The sequence below is a fragment of the Microtus ochrogaster genome, unplaced genomic scaffold (assembly GCF_000317375.1).
Source record: "Microtus ochrogaster isolate Prairie Vole_2 unplaced genomic scaffold, MicOch1.0 UNK2, whole genome shotgun sequence".
Taxonomy (NCBI): domain Eukaryota; kingdom Metazoa; phylum Chordata; class Mammalia; order Rodentia; family Cricetidae; genus Microtus; species Microtus ochrogaster.
In genome coordinates this window covers 14,085,082-14,101,204 of record NW_004949100.1, presented here as the reverse complement: position 1 = coordinate 14,101,204, position 16,123 = coordinate 14,085,082, and the positions used below count along the sequence as shown (strand labels likewise).

General features: G+C 35.8%; 1 protein-coding gene across 6 annotated transcripts in view; it reads right to left on the bottom strand.

Annotated features, from left to right (window-relative positions):
- Window positions 1-442: 442 nt before the first annotated feature.
- Window positions 443-16,123, bottom strand: part of LOC101999289 (aldo-keto reductase family 1 member C13-like) — a 22,808-nt gene continuing 7,127 nt past the window's right edge. For 4 of the 6 annotated variants that reach the window (XM_005365385.2, XM_005365386.2, XM_005365387.2 and 1 more), the window contains 10 exons: window positions 14,202-14,331; window positions 13,775-13,903; window positions 11,384-11,551; window positions 10,479-10,595; window positions 9,541-9,618; window positions 8,913-9,035; window positions 6,060-6,169; window positions 5,644-5,809; window positions 2,226-2,308; window positions 443-729 (listed from right to left, as the gene is read on the bottom strand). In XM_005365385.2, coding sequence (XP_005365442.1) covers window positions 687-729; window positions 2,226-2,308; window positions 5,644-5,809; window positions 6,060-6,169; window positions 8,913-9,035; window positions 9,541-9,618; window positions 10,479-10,595; window positions 11,384-11,551; window positions 13,775-13,858 — 972 coding nt within the window. In that variant the 5' untranslated portion in view covers window positions 13,859-13,903; window positions 14,202-14,331 and the 3' untranslated portion in view covers window positions 443-686. The remainder of the gene's footprint in view (window positions 730-2,225; window positions 2,309-5,643; window positions 5,810-6,059; window positions 6,170-8,912; window positions 9,036-9,540; window positions 9,619-10,478; window positions 10,596-11,383; window positions 11,552-13,774; window positions 13,904-14,201; window positions 14,332-16,123) is intronic. The other 2 variants (XM_013353140.1, XM_013353141.1) reach the window with 1 other exon arrangement.

Below are 16,123 nucleotides of genomic sequence, written 5' to 3'. Positions count from 1 at the left end.
CAAAGCTCTAGGGAGAAACCTACTACTGTTACTCTAATAAAGGAACATAGCAACTCCTGATGACATACTTCTGTACCTAAAGATCACTCAACCCCCCCTGCCACCTCATGGACCAACACTATCTCAGGAATGTCTCACTGAACATTTCCAGTTCTCTGTAATTTGGAAGTTGTGAGGGAACACTGGCACTGTGGGTCAGCCTTTCCAAGAATGCTTCCCCTTCCAGACTAAGAACCAGGAATATGTGCAGTGTGTTTTCTTTTGGGCTTACAAGTCAGATGAGCATTCTCACAAATACCTGGTACTTGCAACTTTGCTAGAAGAGAAGGTATACACCCACTATAACCCCTTAAGTTATCATTTCCTAAATTATACACCCAAACTTCCAAAAAAGTTAATTTTTTGTCTCAAAGATTCAAAAGAAAACAAACCAGGCAAGAAATGCAGACAATATTAAAGAAAGATCTTTATAGGAATTGTTGCCATTATTTCAAAGCATAATGAAAATGTAATGGTTTATGGTAGACTGGTGGACACGGCTCTAGCTGAAGTTGAGTTGTTAAGCAGTTCAGACTGAGCATAAGTGATATATGTTCAGTCTACAGCATCTCGGATGTCACCCAGATCAATATCCATATAGAGGGACTTTGAGACTTGGGATAGAAGTCAAGACAAAGGCATCCATATTAAAATTCATCAGAAAAAGGATATTCCGGGTGACCCTTACCACTAAAATAGAAAAGAAAAATATAAAATATTAATGCTTAGATTCATTTCCTTGGTGGTAAATCAGAAATCAATGATGCCATCTTTAGACTTAACCACTCAATTTTCCTGGCTGGTTGCAGATCAACTATTTTTATTTTCATAAACTTGGATATGAAGGAAATGTTTTTAACAAAATAAAACTGCTTTTGTTTCAAATTAAATTCACTTGTCTAGAGCAGACAAATGCAAACAGACATACACGTATACTCCTTCCTTTTTGCTTCTTATTCAGTCTGTCAAAGCATAGAAGGAAACATTATGTCTCATTTTAGTGTCTCAATAAAATAAAAAACTGAATATCATATTTAATGAAAGTCTAAGCATTAATTATCACAAAATAATGTGGTGAACACAGCTTATAGGTACTAAATTCCTTGTCAATTCATTCATTATTTATGTACTGACCATTGTATACAACATAAGGTGTTAAATTCAGAACGTCTCTAATAAGATAGATTCCTATGGCTAAGAATCAAGCTTAACATAAAATTTGTAGATCTATAGATTATCACCATTCAAAAGTATAAATTGAAAAAATTATTACTTATTATAATACTTAATATATAACAAGAATTACTAAGTACTTGCAAGTCTAACATGCATTATTGATGTGAGATGTCCTTCTATATATGTGTTGCTTTTATTGGTTGGTGAATAAACTGTTTTTTCCAATGGCTTAGCAGAGTAAAGCCAGGTGTGAACTCTGAACAGAAATATTTAGAGAGAGCAGGTGAAGTCAAGGAGACACCATGTAGCTGCCAAAGTAGAAGTACATGCTGGACCTTTACCCAGTAAGTTGCAGCCTCATGGTGATACACAAAATATAGAAATGGGTCAATTTAAGATATAAGAACTAGCTAGAAATATGGTTGAGCCTTTGACCAAACATTATTGTAATTAATATAATTTCTGTGTGATTATTCGGGTCTTAGTTTCCAGGAAACGAAAGAGAAGCCTCCACCTACACATTATGTCTTGTCTTTATCTTTCAATTTTCTCTAATAATCCATTATCATCTAATAGTGATGACAACATACATGCCATTGAAAACTGTCTATCCTTTTAAAGTACAAAATTATATGTCCAAAGAGCAAGAAGTGAGATCAATGTTTTTGTTTATTTGTTTGTGTGGTTTTGATTTTGGTTTCTCAAGACATGGTTTCTTCGTGTAACAGCCCTAGCTCTTCTGAAACTAGTTCTGTAGACCACACTGACTTTGAACGCACAGTACTCAACAGCTAAGGCAGGCAGATCTTGAGCTCACAGAGATCCACTAGCCTCTGCCTCCTGAGTGCTGGGATTAAAAACATGTGCCACCAACACCCAGCTAAAAATAATTGTCATAATGGTAGCTTTCAAGAAACTAATGAAGTGATTGATTCTATGAACAAACATTCACTGAAAAGGAAAAGACATAAGCTAAAATAAATTCTGACATATTAATAAGAGTGACTTACAATGGAGCAGGTGCATATCTTAAATTTTTGTTCAGGCCATCTAGAATTTTCATATCCTCTGAAGGCAGCTCAAATTCAAATACCTATTGAACAATTTGAAACATTTTAGGACAGTGTCTATTTGCAAAATTTTAAAACCCAAGTGAGTTATATTTTATTCTACAAATGCAACTTGTGAATATGCAAAAACCCGTGAAAGTTATTTTATGACATTAAGCAAGATACTCAAGTGATCAAAGGATATCAAATAAAAGTTAAAGGAAACCACTTTTGAGATCTGTTGAAGCAGTACAATTTACCAAAGGGAACATTATTCAAAGACCATGGTGCTAGATTTCAAACAATCTAAAATAAATTTCTGAACCCAATAATTCAAGTATTTACATAAATAAATAGAACTCTTTGTAACACAGTTTAAGGCACAATTTATTCAGGTGTTAATTTTATCATTTCAAAAAAAGAAAGTATTTGGCGTGAATAAAATTTCACTGGCTGGCATTGGGTTTCTTTACATAAAGCAATTTTCTACTAATATCTAAATTATTGGCACAAATAAATCATTAAATCTTTAGTTATTTCTTTTTTAAAAAGGTGATAAATAAATAGAAAGAAGAAAAGGGGGTAGGAAGGGAAGGAAAGAGAGGTGGAGACAGAAGGAAAAGCTTAAAGTGTCCAAATCTAGCTACTGATTTATCTAGTAAAAAAAAATCACTGAGCAAACTTTTCTTTATATTTAAAAACTAACAAAAGAAAAAAAGGATTAATTAGTAAATGATGATAAATAGCACCACTTCTCTTTATAAACTTAACAAGATATATGCAAATGCCTTAATGGAAAAAATTAAGTTGTTAATATATAAAAAGGTCATATAAAATTGTAAATTCTTAATATAGTTACATATTAAAATTCTTAATATTTCAAACTTTCAGTTCTTCCTCAACTGATAGAGAAATTTAGTATTTATCTAAAAACTTAAATATTTAAACACTGAAAGATATAATCAAGGTAAATAATAATAAAAGAAATTCACACATATACGATTTATCTGCACAGAAAATCATATTTTATTTTTATTCAAATCTCATTATATCATTCCCCACCTTTTGTTCATTTATTCTACACACACAGATACACACCCATGTACATAAACGCATTCTGCTGAATCTGTTTAGTGTTGTTTGTTTGTATATCATTTCATGGCTGACCAGTGGCTGTTGGATAAACAAGTACCCCATCCTAAGGAAGACCAATTCTACAGGTCTTAGGCTCTTAAAATTATTTGTCTGTAGTTCTCTATCTAAGTATGCTAAATTATGAGATTTCTTCTTTACATGCAGTGGAATTATTTGTCATTGTCCTTATTCAGGTCTTGTTTAAGACCTGAACTATTGTTAAGTCATATTGTTAAGGTAGTTTGTCATATTTTGAAAAGAGGTTCACATAAATAAGACAAAGAGAATCCATGATTATAATTACTCTTGCTGGCAACACTACATAGCCATTTAGAACATTATTTAACTGTTCTTTAATTTTTATTTTACGTAATTTCAGAAGCTGCACTTCAACTAGAGTTTGGAAAGAAATGCGCTTTTTAAATATATATGGTGTATGATGTTTTGTTCTCAATGAAAAAAAAAAGAACATGACATTTAACCACAAAATAAAGGAATGAAGAAACACAATAAAGAGAAATTTTTGCTAATGAAAATAGACAAACACACACACACACACACACAGAGAGAGAGAGAGAGAAAGAGAGAGAGAGAGAGAGAGAGAGGAGAGCACAGCAGAATTTAGGATAGAATAAATGTATCTGAATTTGTAAGGTAATTAATGTGGAGAAGATATAAATGCTGCAAATTAATTATAACTCATATTATCAAGTCTTCACACTCCATGCAAATGTGCACCTACTTCTACTAAGAGGCAATGTCCTTATTCTGACTCCTTTAATTTTAACACTTTTTGTCCTTTGTCTATTTCCATATGTGTATATACAGTATTCATGTATTTTTATATGTGCATATGTAGGGGTTCACATATGCGTGTATTGTATGTGGAAGACTGAGGTTGATACCAGACTTCATCCACATAGCTCTTGTACTTTATTCATTGAGGCAGGATCTCTCCATCAGACCCAGTGAACAACAATATGACAGTTTTCACTAGTCAACTTACTCTTGGGAATCCCTTATCTCTGCCTGCAAAGCTCAATTAGAGGAGTGCACCATACCTACCTTGAATGTGAGTTCTGTGGATCTAAAGTCCAGTCCCAGGTTTGCTTGGCAAGAACTTTAATAACTGAACCATCTCCCGAGTCTTAACTTAGCAGAATATGTGGTAGATAATTATTTCCTAGATTTAAAGTCTTTGCAAGTATTGACTCAGTGTCTTGAAAGAGGAATATGTGAGAAAAGGAAGCCTATGCCATTTGGCTAATGAATGAAAACTATTTGGGGCTAAAGAACATCACAGAAAAGATCAACTGTATCCTGAGTCAGATGGATATCATCATCTTGCAAATACATACACTAGTTCTTTAAATGTACTTGAGAGAACGCAAGGTAGACAGACCACTCAGTGCTCAGATATAACTCTAGAAAAATATAAAACCATAAAATAATGAACTAAAAATATACTCTATATTAAAACTCTAGGTTGGACCTGGTTCATTTTTCAATTGTTTTACATAATGGTATAACAAAGTTCTTGAAGTTGAAAATAATATTAGTAGTCAACAATATAGGTTAGTCTTCAATAAAGGAATATGATATTAGCCAGTAAAGCAACTCATAAGAAATAAATACATCCATATTAAAATATGTGTGCATGATACTAGCTATGGCCCCCTGGTTTAAACACTATCTGAACTTCCTGAGCAGGTTATAGTCCCAGAACACACAGCACAGCTGACAATCATTCACAACTTCAGCTCCAGGGCACCCTTTTCTAGCCTCTGCAGACACCAGGCATGGACATGGTGCACAGACATGTATGCAGCCAAAACATCTATACATATAAATAAAAATTAATAAACAAAAATAAAATAAAATATGTGAATATGCAAGTCAAATACAAAATAAAGACACAAGAGTTTATCATATGAAAATATCTACCCAAACTTCAACTCTCATTTCATCAAACAATGAAGAGACCCATAGCAAAGCTGTTCACGGTGCACAGCTGACTTAATTCTGAATTCTAAATTTCTGTGCTCTCTCTAGATAGAATTTTATCAAGCTAAGTTGTTATGTTGTAGAGTAGAACAAAACATTTCTGCATGCAACTGAAATCTCACGTGAGCAGGAAGTGCTAGGGAGATTCTCTGTGCCAAAAAGTTCCCTTTGAGATTTCAAAGAAGAAAATAGAAGAGAGAGGATGTGTAAGAGTCCAGATGCCCACAGCCTCCCTGGTCACCTGTAAGTTCTCTTTTATCTCATTCTGTTTGTAACTCTGGGCAAGGACCACGATTCCACGTTGAAGATGGTAACGAAGAGCAATCTGGGCTGGACTTCTCTTGTGCTTTTTTGCCATGTCACAAAGAACTGGATCATTCAAGAGAACTGGGGAGTTTGGGTCCACCCTGAAAATAAAGGCCGAAAACTTTAGCTTCAAAAGCTAAGAATTGATAGGAGGCTTCAGAACCAGGGATCTTCAAAAAAAAAAAAAAATCGTTGGACCAATAACTTCCATCATCAAGATCTCCTCAAAAATGGAAATTCTTCTCTCTCTCTTAGCAAGTTCAAAATGAGCTTCTGAAACCTGAGTTTATGTTATTATTAAAAAGATTTCACCAATACTGGTGTTTGGAGTAAACTCCTTACTGTCCTTACCATCGTTTAGGTCGTTGAGATCCAAGAGCACAGTAGGCAACTAGCACAATGTCCTTTGACTTGCAGTAGTTCAACAGTTTGCTCTGGTTCAGGTAAAGATGGCATTCCACCTTTAGAATAGAGGGACAAACAGAATAGTATCTAATCATACAAAATACTAGTGTTTATGTAAAAGGGAAGGATTAAATAAGAAAATGTAACATATTTTGATTATCAATATCATTTAAGCTGCATCTTTAAAATTTAATTTCACATCTATATACTAATATGACACAAAAATATTTTTATTATGATAAAGTAATTCTATAAAGCAGATCTTGAAGTTCAAATTCCAATTTGGATTACAAAGCGAAAATACAGTACTGACTTGAAGACATTTCCAAAAATATCTGGGAAATTTAAATATACGCAAGTTCAGATTATGGAAAAATTGTTAATTTTTTTAAATACAAGTCTAACTATGTCTGATCACGTCTCCATTTTTGGGAGTTATTTTCTGAACTTTCTGAAGGTGAACACTTAAAGAAACTACTTTGAAGAAGGTCCTAAGAATGTTTCCGAAATAGAGCCAGTGGGTTAAATTACTTGCTGACAAGTCAGACCTGAGTTTTTCAATGAAACTCACAAGTCCTCTCCTTTCCTCCTTTACATATGTACCGTAACACACACATACATACACACACATAAGCATACACACATGTACATACACAACACAAATGCACACACCCAAATGTAATTTTAAAAATTAAAGAAAATATTGGAAAGATATAAAGTAAATATATATATGTAGAGATATACCCTGAATGGGTGTACTTGTCCATGTGACAAACTGTCACTATTTTGAGATACAGGTTAGGAAGCAAAAATATTCTTCTTCAGTCTGTCAATTATTTAGGATGCTTCACAAAAATTATGATAAAATTTTTTTGAGAAAATTAATGCCATACACATACACACACACACACACACACACACACACACACATATTTGTTATATTGGAAAGTCACAATTTCATGTTATTATGAAAAAAACGTAATGACCTGAAACAGTATTGTTTATTCAGGAAAAGCTATTAATAGCAGACCAGTTCATGATAGCTAAGTTAGGGAACCAGCATAGCTGCCAACAACAGAGGAAAGGATAGCCCTTATGTGGTTTCTAAGCACAGTGGAAGTTTTTATTCATAAAAATGTATAAAGTTAACTGCATGTAGAAAAATTAATGCATTGGAGATAATTACAGTAAGTAAATTAAAACAGTTGAAGAAAGACAAATAACCCACTTTTTTGACTTTTCTAAGTACTAGACCTTGTAGAAATATGAAATCCTACATGGACAGATGACTTGAAAATCGAGACAAGCTGATTGGGGAACAAAGAAGAAAGAGGAAAGGATAGAGAAGAGTGGTTCTGCTTCTTCCTCCAGATCGCGGGCTGCATTAGTCCATGGGGATGGAGGGGGCAGAACTGGAGAACAAGGTTAGGATGGCTGTGAGTGTGACAGAGACAGCCCTCCAGAAGACAGACTTCAGTGAATCAGCTCAACTGTATCCCATGTTATAAGGAAAATATAGAACTGGGGAACTTGAGGACAAACCCAGATTGAGATTAAGTGACATGCTCCTATCACAAGACCACATATGTGACAATAGATTTCTATAGCAAAACTCCCAGCATGAGCCTTCTAGCAGGAATCTGTGCCAAGGGTCAATAAATATCAGGAATCTGGCTAAGAGACAGCTTTTAGATAAGATCAGTCCTCCACACCCAGGGACAGTCTCTAGATGAGGGCAGTAGAGAGCAGGAAGTATTACTGAAAAGAGAGGGAGTTTCCCTGTACTATGCTTTTGGAAAAAGCTGCCAGGCCATGATAAACTGAAACCTCTGACCAGCCATCAAGGCCTTCCAGCAGGGAGTGCGGTGAAGTGGTCTAAGGGCCTGTACCAGGCAATGCTTCCTTTATGTCCAGCACACTGCCCTTTTCTGGTGCACTCTATAAGACACCTTTCTTTTTCTGATCTATAGTTAAATATTTCAACTGCCTGCAAATCTCTTCTTTACTACCATAGCAGCCAGGTCACTACAGTTTCCAGACAAAGATCTTTGGTACATGATGAGCATGTGTTAAATTGTAATAGAGAATATAGGGCCACTCACAGAATACATGCATGCGTTTAAAATAGCTTGTAAGAGATGAGGAAGAAAAGAAACGCTCACCTAGAGGTTTTCTGGCACAGAATCTACTGTATGTTCTGCATGTAATCCCCAAGTATAGCTTTTATCAAACATTAATATCACTATGAAGAGACGATCAGTTAAATGTGCATGGTTTGTAGACTTTATACTCCCTGCAGCAATGTCTTTCTTTCAAAATCCCAAGACCGGGCATACTAAGAGGAAAGAATAACCCTTTGCCTCCAAAGCTGCCCTGCCTACTCATCTCGCTCATTTTCATCCTCTCCTTTCACTGCTCATTCCATGCTCTTATGACCTACTCACTATAAGTCGGCCCATTTGCCAGCACCTTCACTTGTCTGATAGACTACATTTTCTTAGGTCAGATAAGTCTACTTTGATCCTGAAATACTACTAGTGACATCTGCTTCCTGGATCACTTTAAATCTCCACATTTTGCACCAGTTGGACATGACAGTATGGTCTCCTTTTCACAAAATTTAATACCGCAAAACTGAATTTTAGAATCTCAAAGTATCCTTTGCTACAGTGGCACTATTCTGGGAATCTTCTTTTCAATGGAAACAAGGTGACTTGAGGAAGGATCAAATGGACTGGAGGCATCAGAACAGAGATAAGGGAACGTATATGAGACTAAGGGGAGTGTGACGTTTCTCACCTGGTTGCAGACAGGCTTGTACTTAAGCCCAGGCTTCTTCAAGATTTTCTCCAGCTGCCTGCTATTAAAGTTGGAAACCCCAATGGACTTGACCAATCCTGCATCCTTACACTTCTCCACAGCCTAGAAATAAAGGAGTTGTGAAGAGTCATATTTACACTGAAATAAATGCAAAAAGGAACAGTTAAGAGTACACCATTTTGCTCTGGACATACAGTTCAGTGGCAGAGCACTTGCTAGCAGTGAAAGACCCTGGGTTTGATCATTATCACACTAACACTGAGAAAGTGGCACTAAGGAGAGACTGGCCAGATGATCGCTGAAACTGAATGTGAAGAACCCAAAAGAGTGAAGATAATAGAGGAAGAAAGTGACAGCCATGAAGGAATTACTGCATCCTTACTAAGAACCAGATTTTCACACTACATATGTTGGCAAAATACATTCATTCCTGTTGTCCTGAGTAGTTCTTCATTACACTATGGTAATGCATGGCTCTTCTTCACTCTGGTAACACATCCATTAAACATAATGAATTTATACACCCAGAGGCATATACCCCCCTTCCTCAAGCATGATCCGGTTTCCCTCTCCCAGCTCCTCCACTGTCCCTCTTACAACTGCTCACCTCCCATGTGGCACAGATATCCACTGTGTCCAATAATGTATTCCCATCGTCATCTGCTGGAAATAGATCCTCCCCTGGCTGGAACAGAAACAGTCTTCACAATAATTTGACTAAACACAATTATAATCAAAGGAATAGCTAGAAATAGAACACTAAATATGTATTAACAAGAGCATCATTCTATGTACTTACATTTACAAAGTGATTTGTATGTGGAAGTATAAGGAGTATTCTCAGGTACTTGAACTAGTTTCTTGTATAAACTGTATATATATGTATATATATATATGTAATAGTTTTACAAACATATTAGTTATTATTGTTATTAGTAAACAGTATTCTCACAGATCTATCTGTAGTCTCCTAACTGTTGTCCATTACTTTGTTACTTCTTATTTATGCTTTTGATGAGAGATTTCTCTTTCACTAAAAATTTTATTAGACATACAATCCTGACCTCCGGTAATAGTAGATTTCAGTCCTGATGCAAGCCACATAATCAATATTCTTTTCCTACCTGAACATATTTTGGCAATAGGAAAGTTTGTCCACTAAAGATGGTTAATCAAAGTTGTTTTCCGAGCTAATTTTGATGGAGGAAAACTTAATGATGCTATAAAAAGGTGATAACCAGAAAGCTTGAACTCTCTCAATGCCACAAGAAAACAAAATACTTTACTAAAACCTCTATACCTAGTAGCGTAATATGAAAAATGCATAAATAGTGACATTTTTGAACACTTTTTGAGTCTGTAATTCTAGCAATTGCTTGGATTTCAATTTTATGGCCATTTGCATATTCTATTTTGAGTAGATTATGTAATAAATAAATTGAATTTACATAAAAATAAAATAGAACTTTATCTTGATCATCCAGAAAAAAATGATAACCATGCCATTGTCAAAGTTGATAAAGTCTGACCATTCAAATTGCTTACCTTCATTGGCACTGGGTAATGAAGAATATAGAGGTCAACATAATCCAGTTGAAGGTTTTTCAATGATTTTTCCAAGTTAGATCGAACCAGCTCTGGTCTAAAGAAAGTGCACCAAAGCTATTTACATGAAAGAATGGAAGTAATCCTAGATTAGTAAACAATCCAAATATGGAAGTTTTACTTTATCTAATATAAATGCATTTGCACTATGTAGAAACTTATAATCAAAGACATGAAATCCCCTTTGTTTTGTGGTTTTTATTAATCTGACTTACAAATATGAACTTGATCATAAGTTTGTCTTAATCCTTCAAAAATAAAAGAAAATTTCTCAAAAGATAAAACTCATGTTTTTTACAAATAATATTCAGCCTCTAAATTAAATCTCACATAGATCAAAAGCAATTATTAATCTAATTATTTGACCCATTTTTACCATTAGAGAAGAGTTAGCATCACTTTGTTTACATAATTGAACAGAAGCAACAGATGACATTTTAATGTGTGACGGACACTAATAATTGTACTTTAACCTTTAATATGAAAGTTCTCTTTTACTGCTCTTAAATGGTTAAAGATAAAATTAGTATTTAACATATAATAAATTTTACAAAGCTATCAAGGAGATAGAGAAAGCCACAATTTCATAGTTTAAGCTGAATTCACAGCCCATGTTAAAAATGAATTGAGGTTTGAGAAAGAAAAGAACTTCAGAGTGATATATTTGAAAACAATGGGAAGTCAAAATTTTTTTTTTGCTTTTCATGAACTCATCTACAAATCATATGTAATAAAAATTGTACCGGTATATATATTTTATCAGTTAATTAATGATCCAATTAATGTTTGCGTGCCTACATCACATTTCAGTTTATCTGTGTATCTGAGAACTACATACACAATACCTTTGTAGTGAGGAATATGTCTTCTCTCTTCAAAAGGCCAGCTGCAATCTTGCTTCGAATAGCCTGCCCTACATCCTTTTCTGTTTGATACACATAAGCAGTATCGATGTGGCGGAACCCAGCATCTAGAGCTAAATTTATAGCCTCCAGTGGCTTATCTTCAGGAACCTAAAGAGTAAACAAAAGCAGAATTTAAAGGCATGTAAGAGAGGTTGAAATGGATGTAGTGGACAAAAAGGAGGAATTTTATATTCCTAGGTCATTCTCATGCTACTTTATTACCTAACAAGAGACTGGTTTCCTGGCCACTGATATTTCACCTCCTGTAAAACTTAACAGTATCCACAAACAGTAACTATGAAGATCACAGACACAGAGGTGATTTCAGGAGCCTTTCCCCCATATCTAAGATAGCTGAGCATTTGAGGTAAGAGGTTTCAACCTACTTTCACTGAGTTCTTCCTGGATAATAATGAGAATTTCATATTCCTTAACTCCTTTATACCCATGCAATAATGATCAATTATTTGCACCAGAGGACCTCAAGTAGACCTCAAATTCAGTGATTATTTTATAAATGCTTACAGAACTGAGTATATAGAAATAGCCCCTGTTATAATTTATGGGGTCACAAGTACAATGAACACAGGAGAAACGTATTTGGAACAAAACAGATAAGAGATACATATTCAGTGCAGCATCATGAGTCTTCCCCCGTGAAGACTCCTAGGAAATACTGAGCTTTTTTTTTCCTGCATCAAATTGTGACAATACATTGAAAATCTCATCTGTATAGAAAGTTGTTCCTAATTTGTAAGGGATTAGTCATGTTAGGTTATCAGCCCTTAAAACAAAAGTTACATTGTTTAATGAAAATATAACCAGACTTAAATTTCAGATTATTGCTTACTCTGCCACAACATCCATATGATAAAGGATAGAGGATCATGCCGCACATTTATTTAAAAACATCAGAGTTAGACATGGCACCCAACATCTTTAATCCTAGCACTCCTGAAGCAGTGAGTTCAAGATCTGCCTGGTCTACAAAGCAAATCCCAGGACCAGAGCTTCACAGTAAGACCCTGTCTCAGAACAAATTAAAAAACCAGGAAAAAGAAATTCTTTTCATGATGATAGTATAGTAAATGAGATGGTGGCTCTAAGCATTGAACCCTGAGGCCTGTAGAAGTGATCAAGCTACAGGGCTACTCAGGCTGAGACTTCTATAGTGATTGTGGCCTCTTTCTTTTTCTAAACTGTTGTTTTTGATTAATTTTCTGTGAGAATGTTTGCCTGCATATATGTCTGTGCACCATATGCATGCAGTGCCTGTGGAGGACAGAAAAGGTTGTTAGATCACTAGAACTGGAGTTACTGATGGTTGTGAACTGCCATGTACCTGCTGGGAATAAAATCCTGGTTCTTGAAGAGCAATAAATAAATAAATAAATGCTCATAAACCACTGAAGATATCTCCTGCCCCATTGCCTTCCTTTTCTTTTAGCAATTTTATCATACAAAGTAATTAAATCCTATCATATTTCTTCAGTTTTGCCCTTTGGATATTTCCGACAAGATAAGGTATAGACCAGACAATATGGGCATTGGCATGTCATACATATCCTTGTAAAAATTACAAATAAGAAATACATGAGTTCAAAGTTTAAAAAAATAATTCACTTATCTTAAAGTCGAATGATCAAAGATTTTAAAACATGAAATTCCTTCCAGGTTTGTAAATTGTCGTTTTTGCTCACTTCATTTCAGAGCACCTTCTGGACCATTATGCTATAAACCTAATGTACATTAGCAAAGACCAGCATCCCACACCTGCCATTTTCACCATCATGATGCTGCAATGTCCACCCAGTGCCCACAGTTGAGAGTGGTGCATTGGATGTTTTACTTAACTCAGGTGCAGCATTTGCTGTGAAATACTGACCATGCCCAAAACAGAATAGCAGTCATCCTAGGACTTTTATTCTGTTTCTCATCTACACAAATATTCCACTTGCTAATTTTTTAAGTCTAGCATTTTTGGGGTATGGGGAAAATACCATAGAATATAGAGCTAAAAAGAGGAACCCTCCCTTCTTCCAATCAACATCAAATCAAGAAAGCTAACAGTGTTCCAGACTGGTGACTTTGATTTCTACTACCAAGCCAAGACACACTGAACCATTGACAAATGATCATATAATAAGACCTTGACACAGGGCAAAGCCAAACGATCTTCTTTCTCATATGTAGTATAGCTCTAGTCTAGGGAAACAAAACTCCGTGAGTTCCACAGAGTCCCATAGAAATGAGTGACTTGACAGCTTTATCTTCCCCATCCTCCCTTAGGCTATTTTCTCCGGAACCCTCCACGAACACCATAGTTCTTACCTCTTCAGGTTTGTATGTGCCAAAGCCCAGTGCTGGAATGAAGTGGCCATCATTTAGCTTCACACGCTGCTGGTTGGAACTCATTGCTTAGCACTCTTCTGACTAAGCAGGTTCTGATTCTCCTGCAGCCTTTGTGGAACAGTGAATATGCAAGGGCCTTATGTCAACCTTCTGGCTAATGGATAACCAGAAGCCCATACCCTCTAATGGGTAGGTGGGGTTACTCTCTGGTTAATGATTAAACAATACTCCTACCTGATTAATGGTTAACCAGTGAGAATACCCGTTTAACAATTAAGCAACAGAGAAAGGAGGAGTAGGAAATTTAAAGCACTACTTCACAGGTCATTTGGTATAATTTTGTAGTGAATCATTATATAGTTGTAATTTCTTTTAGTAAAATTTCTCTTTAAACTCTAAAACTTACTGTAAGCTATTGCAGTGGTTAAGTGAACAATTACTAGGAGCTTTCTACACAGAAACCTATTCTCTTCTGGTTATGGATGTCTCAAGTCTCCTCTAGTCTCAAGTCAGCAACACTCTTAGTTCTTGTTCCCCTAAAAGAGATGATATCAAATACATCATAGCAATTGAGCAAGCAGGCTAGCACTAAATTTTAACAAACAATGAAACAAGAATAAACTTCAAAATAAGAGCACACCAAGCTTGGCAGCGGTGGCCTTGCTTCTTACAGACACACTCTCCTCTCTCTTATCTCTTTATTGCGGGCACTTTTAAGGGGAAAAAAGCCTGTTTCTCTTAGATTTTACCAAAATTTCAGTCTAAGAAGCAAGGAATAGAATTTAAATAATACCAAAGTTGAAAAGAAAAAAAGTAACAACCCTGGGCACATACTATTTTGTGAGAAAATTTCTGAGGACAATTTGAGATTATCCAGGCAGAGTCAACCACTCCTGCATGTTGTTCTTTATGACGTGGTTGTGGGTCTTTGAAACTGGCCCAGTGAGAATCAACACTACCAAATATTATCATATCCTATTTCATCCACCTACACTATCTGCCCAACCTTCCAAGGGCTGTGAGTTGTGGCAATTAAAATGACCCCTACAGTGATCCAAAACTATAAGTGTACATTGGTAGAATACATACTTTGGTGGTAACAAACAGTTAACTAATTGGCCTTAAAACCCAATCAACAGTGGGGAAAACAGTCCTGGAACCAGAAACCTAGCCAACTACCCAGGACTAGTGAAGCCATGGATTTTGGAGAAGAGCCTAAGTCATTATAAGCCTAACAACATTTTAAATATCTGTTCTTAAATTCAAAGACAAGTATAATCCTCAGTTTTTCCTCATCAAGGAAATGTCTCTTGGCAGCAGGCATAGGTCTTTTCAGAAAATCACAACTAATCAAAATGTACATTTGTGGAGTCCAACCCCAACTGACATATCTACAGCACGGCTCCTGCACTTGAGGCTCAGGGATAATCGATTGCTCTCTATATCCTGATGTGGGGAGACCATTGCTCAGTTTACTTCCTGTTCAACAACAGACTTTTGAAATCTTTCAGGGAAGAGAGGACGTAGCTTGTCTGGCTAGTTCTTCCTGGGTGAGGGCATTGCTATAAGGAATATCTGGATAAGAGATCACAGAGTCCTCCAAGGAATGAAGTTCAGAGACTCTTAAAAAGAAAAAAAGTGATGATAGGGGTTAAAGGTTAGCATCACTTGGTCACTCTCAGTTAAAGTCTTTGGGTGTTGAGCCTTAAAGATATCAGTTGTACAAAGATGCTAAGTAAACAAGAACCAGAGACACAAGACAAAAATCAAACCATGAATGTTGTGGGAGACTGTTGGTATAAGAAACATGCAATTTTTTTAATTTGAAAATTCTAAGGAAGACTTAGATCATTTCGTGCAAGCAAGCTATGATGTGTCTGGATCTGGTCCAGAAGAGGTGCAGCACTACCTTTTGCATAACTATTTGAAAAGTAATCTGTTTGTTCATGGAACAAACAAATTTGATTACCCATTAAAGGAGGAGCAAGGAGTCAAAATGTTTAATATCATAGTAAATGAGAGGCTAGCCAGGGCCAAACCTGTTTAAACAATGTTAGAAAAACCTTTGGAAATACTTTTATGGGAGTCAAGACAGGATTATGTGAGGAGGCCAGAGGGGAGGGTGAATGTGTCATTACGACACCTCCCAGAAGGATAATTTCAGTAGCAGGAGCTGTGGAGCATAGTCCACAGATTTGCTTACCTGAACCTTGGTGCCCTTAGAAGAGAAAGCACACCAATACCAAGCTGTTTTCAATACTGTAGCTCTGTAGTAGAGTTTGAAGTCAGGGATGGTAATGCCTCCAGAAGTTCCTTTATTATATAAGA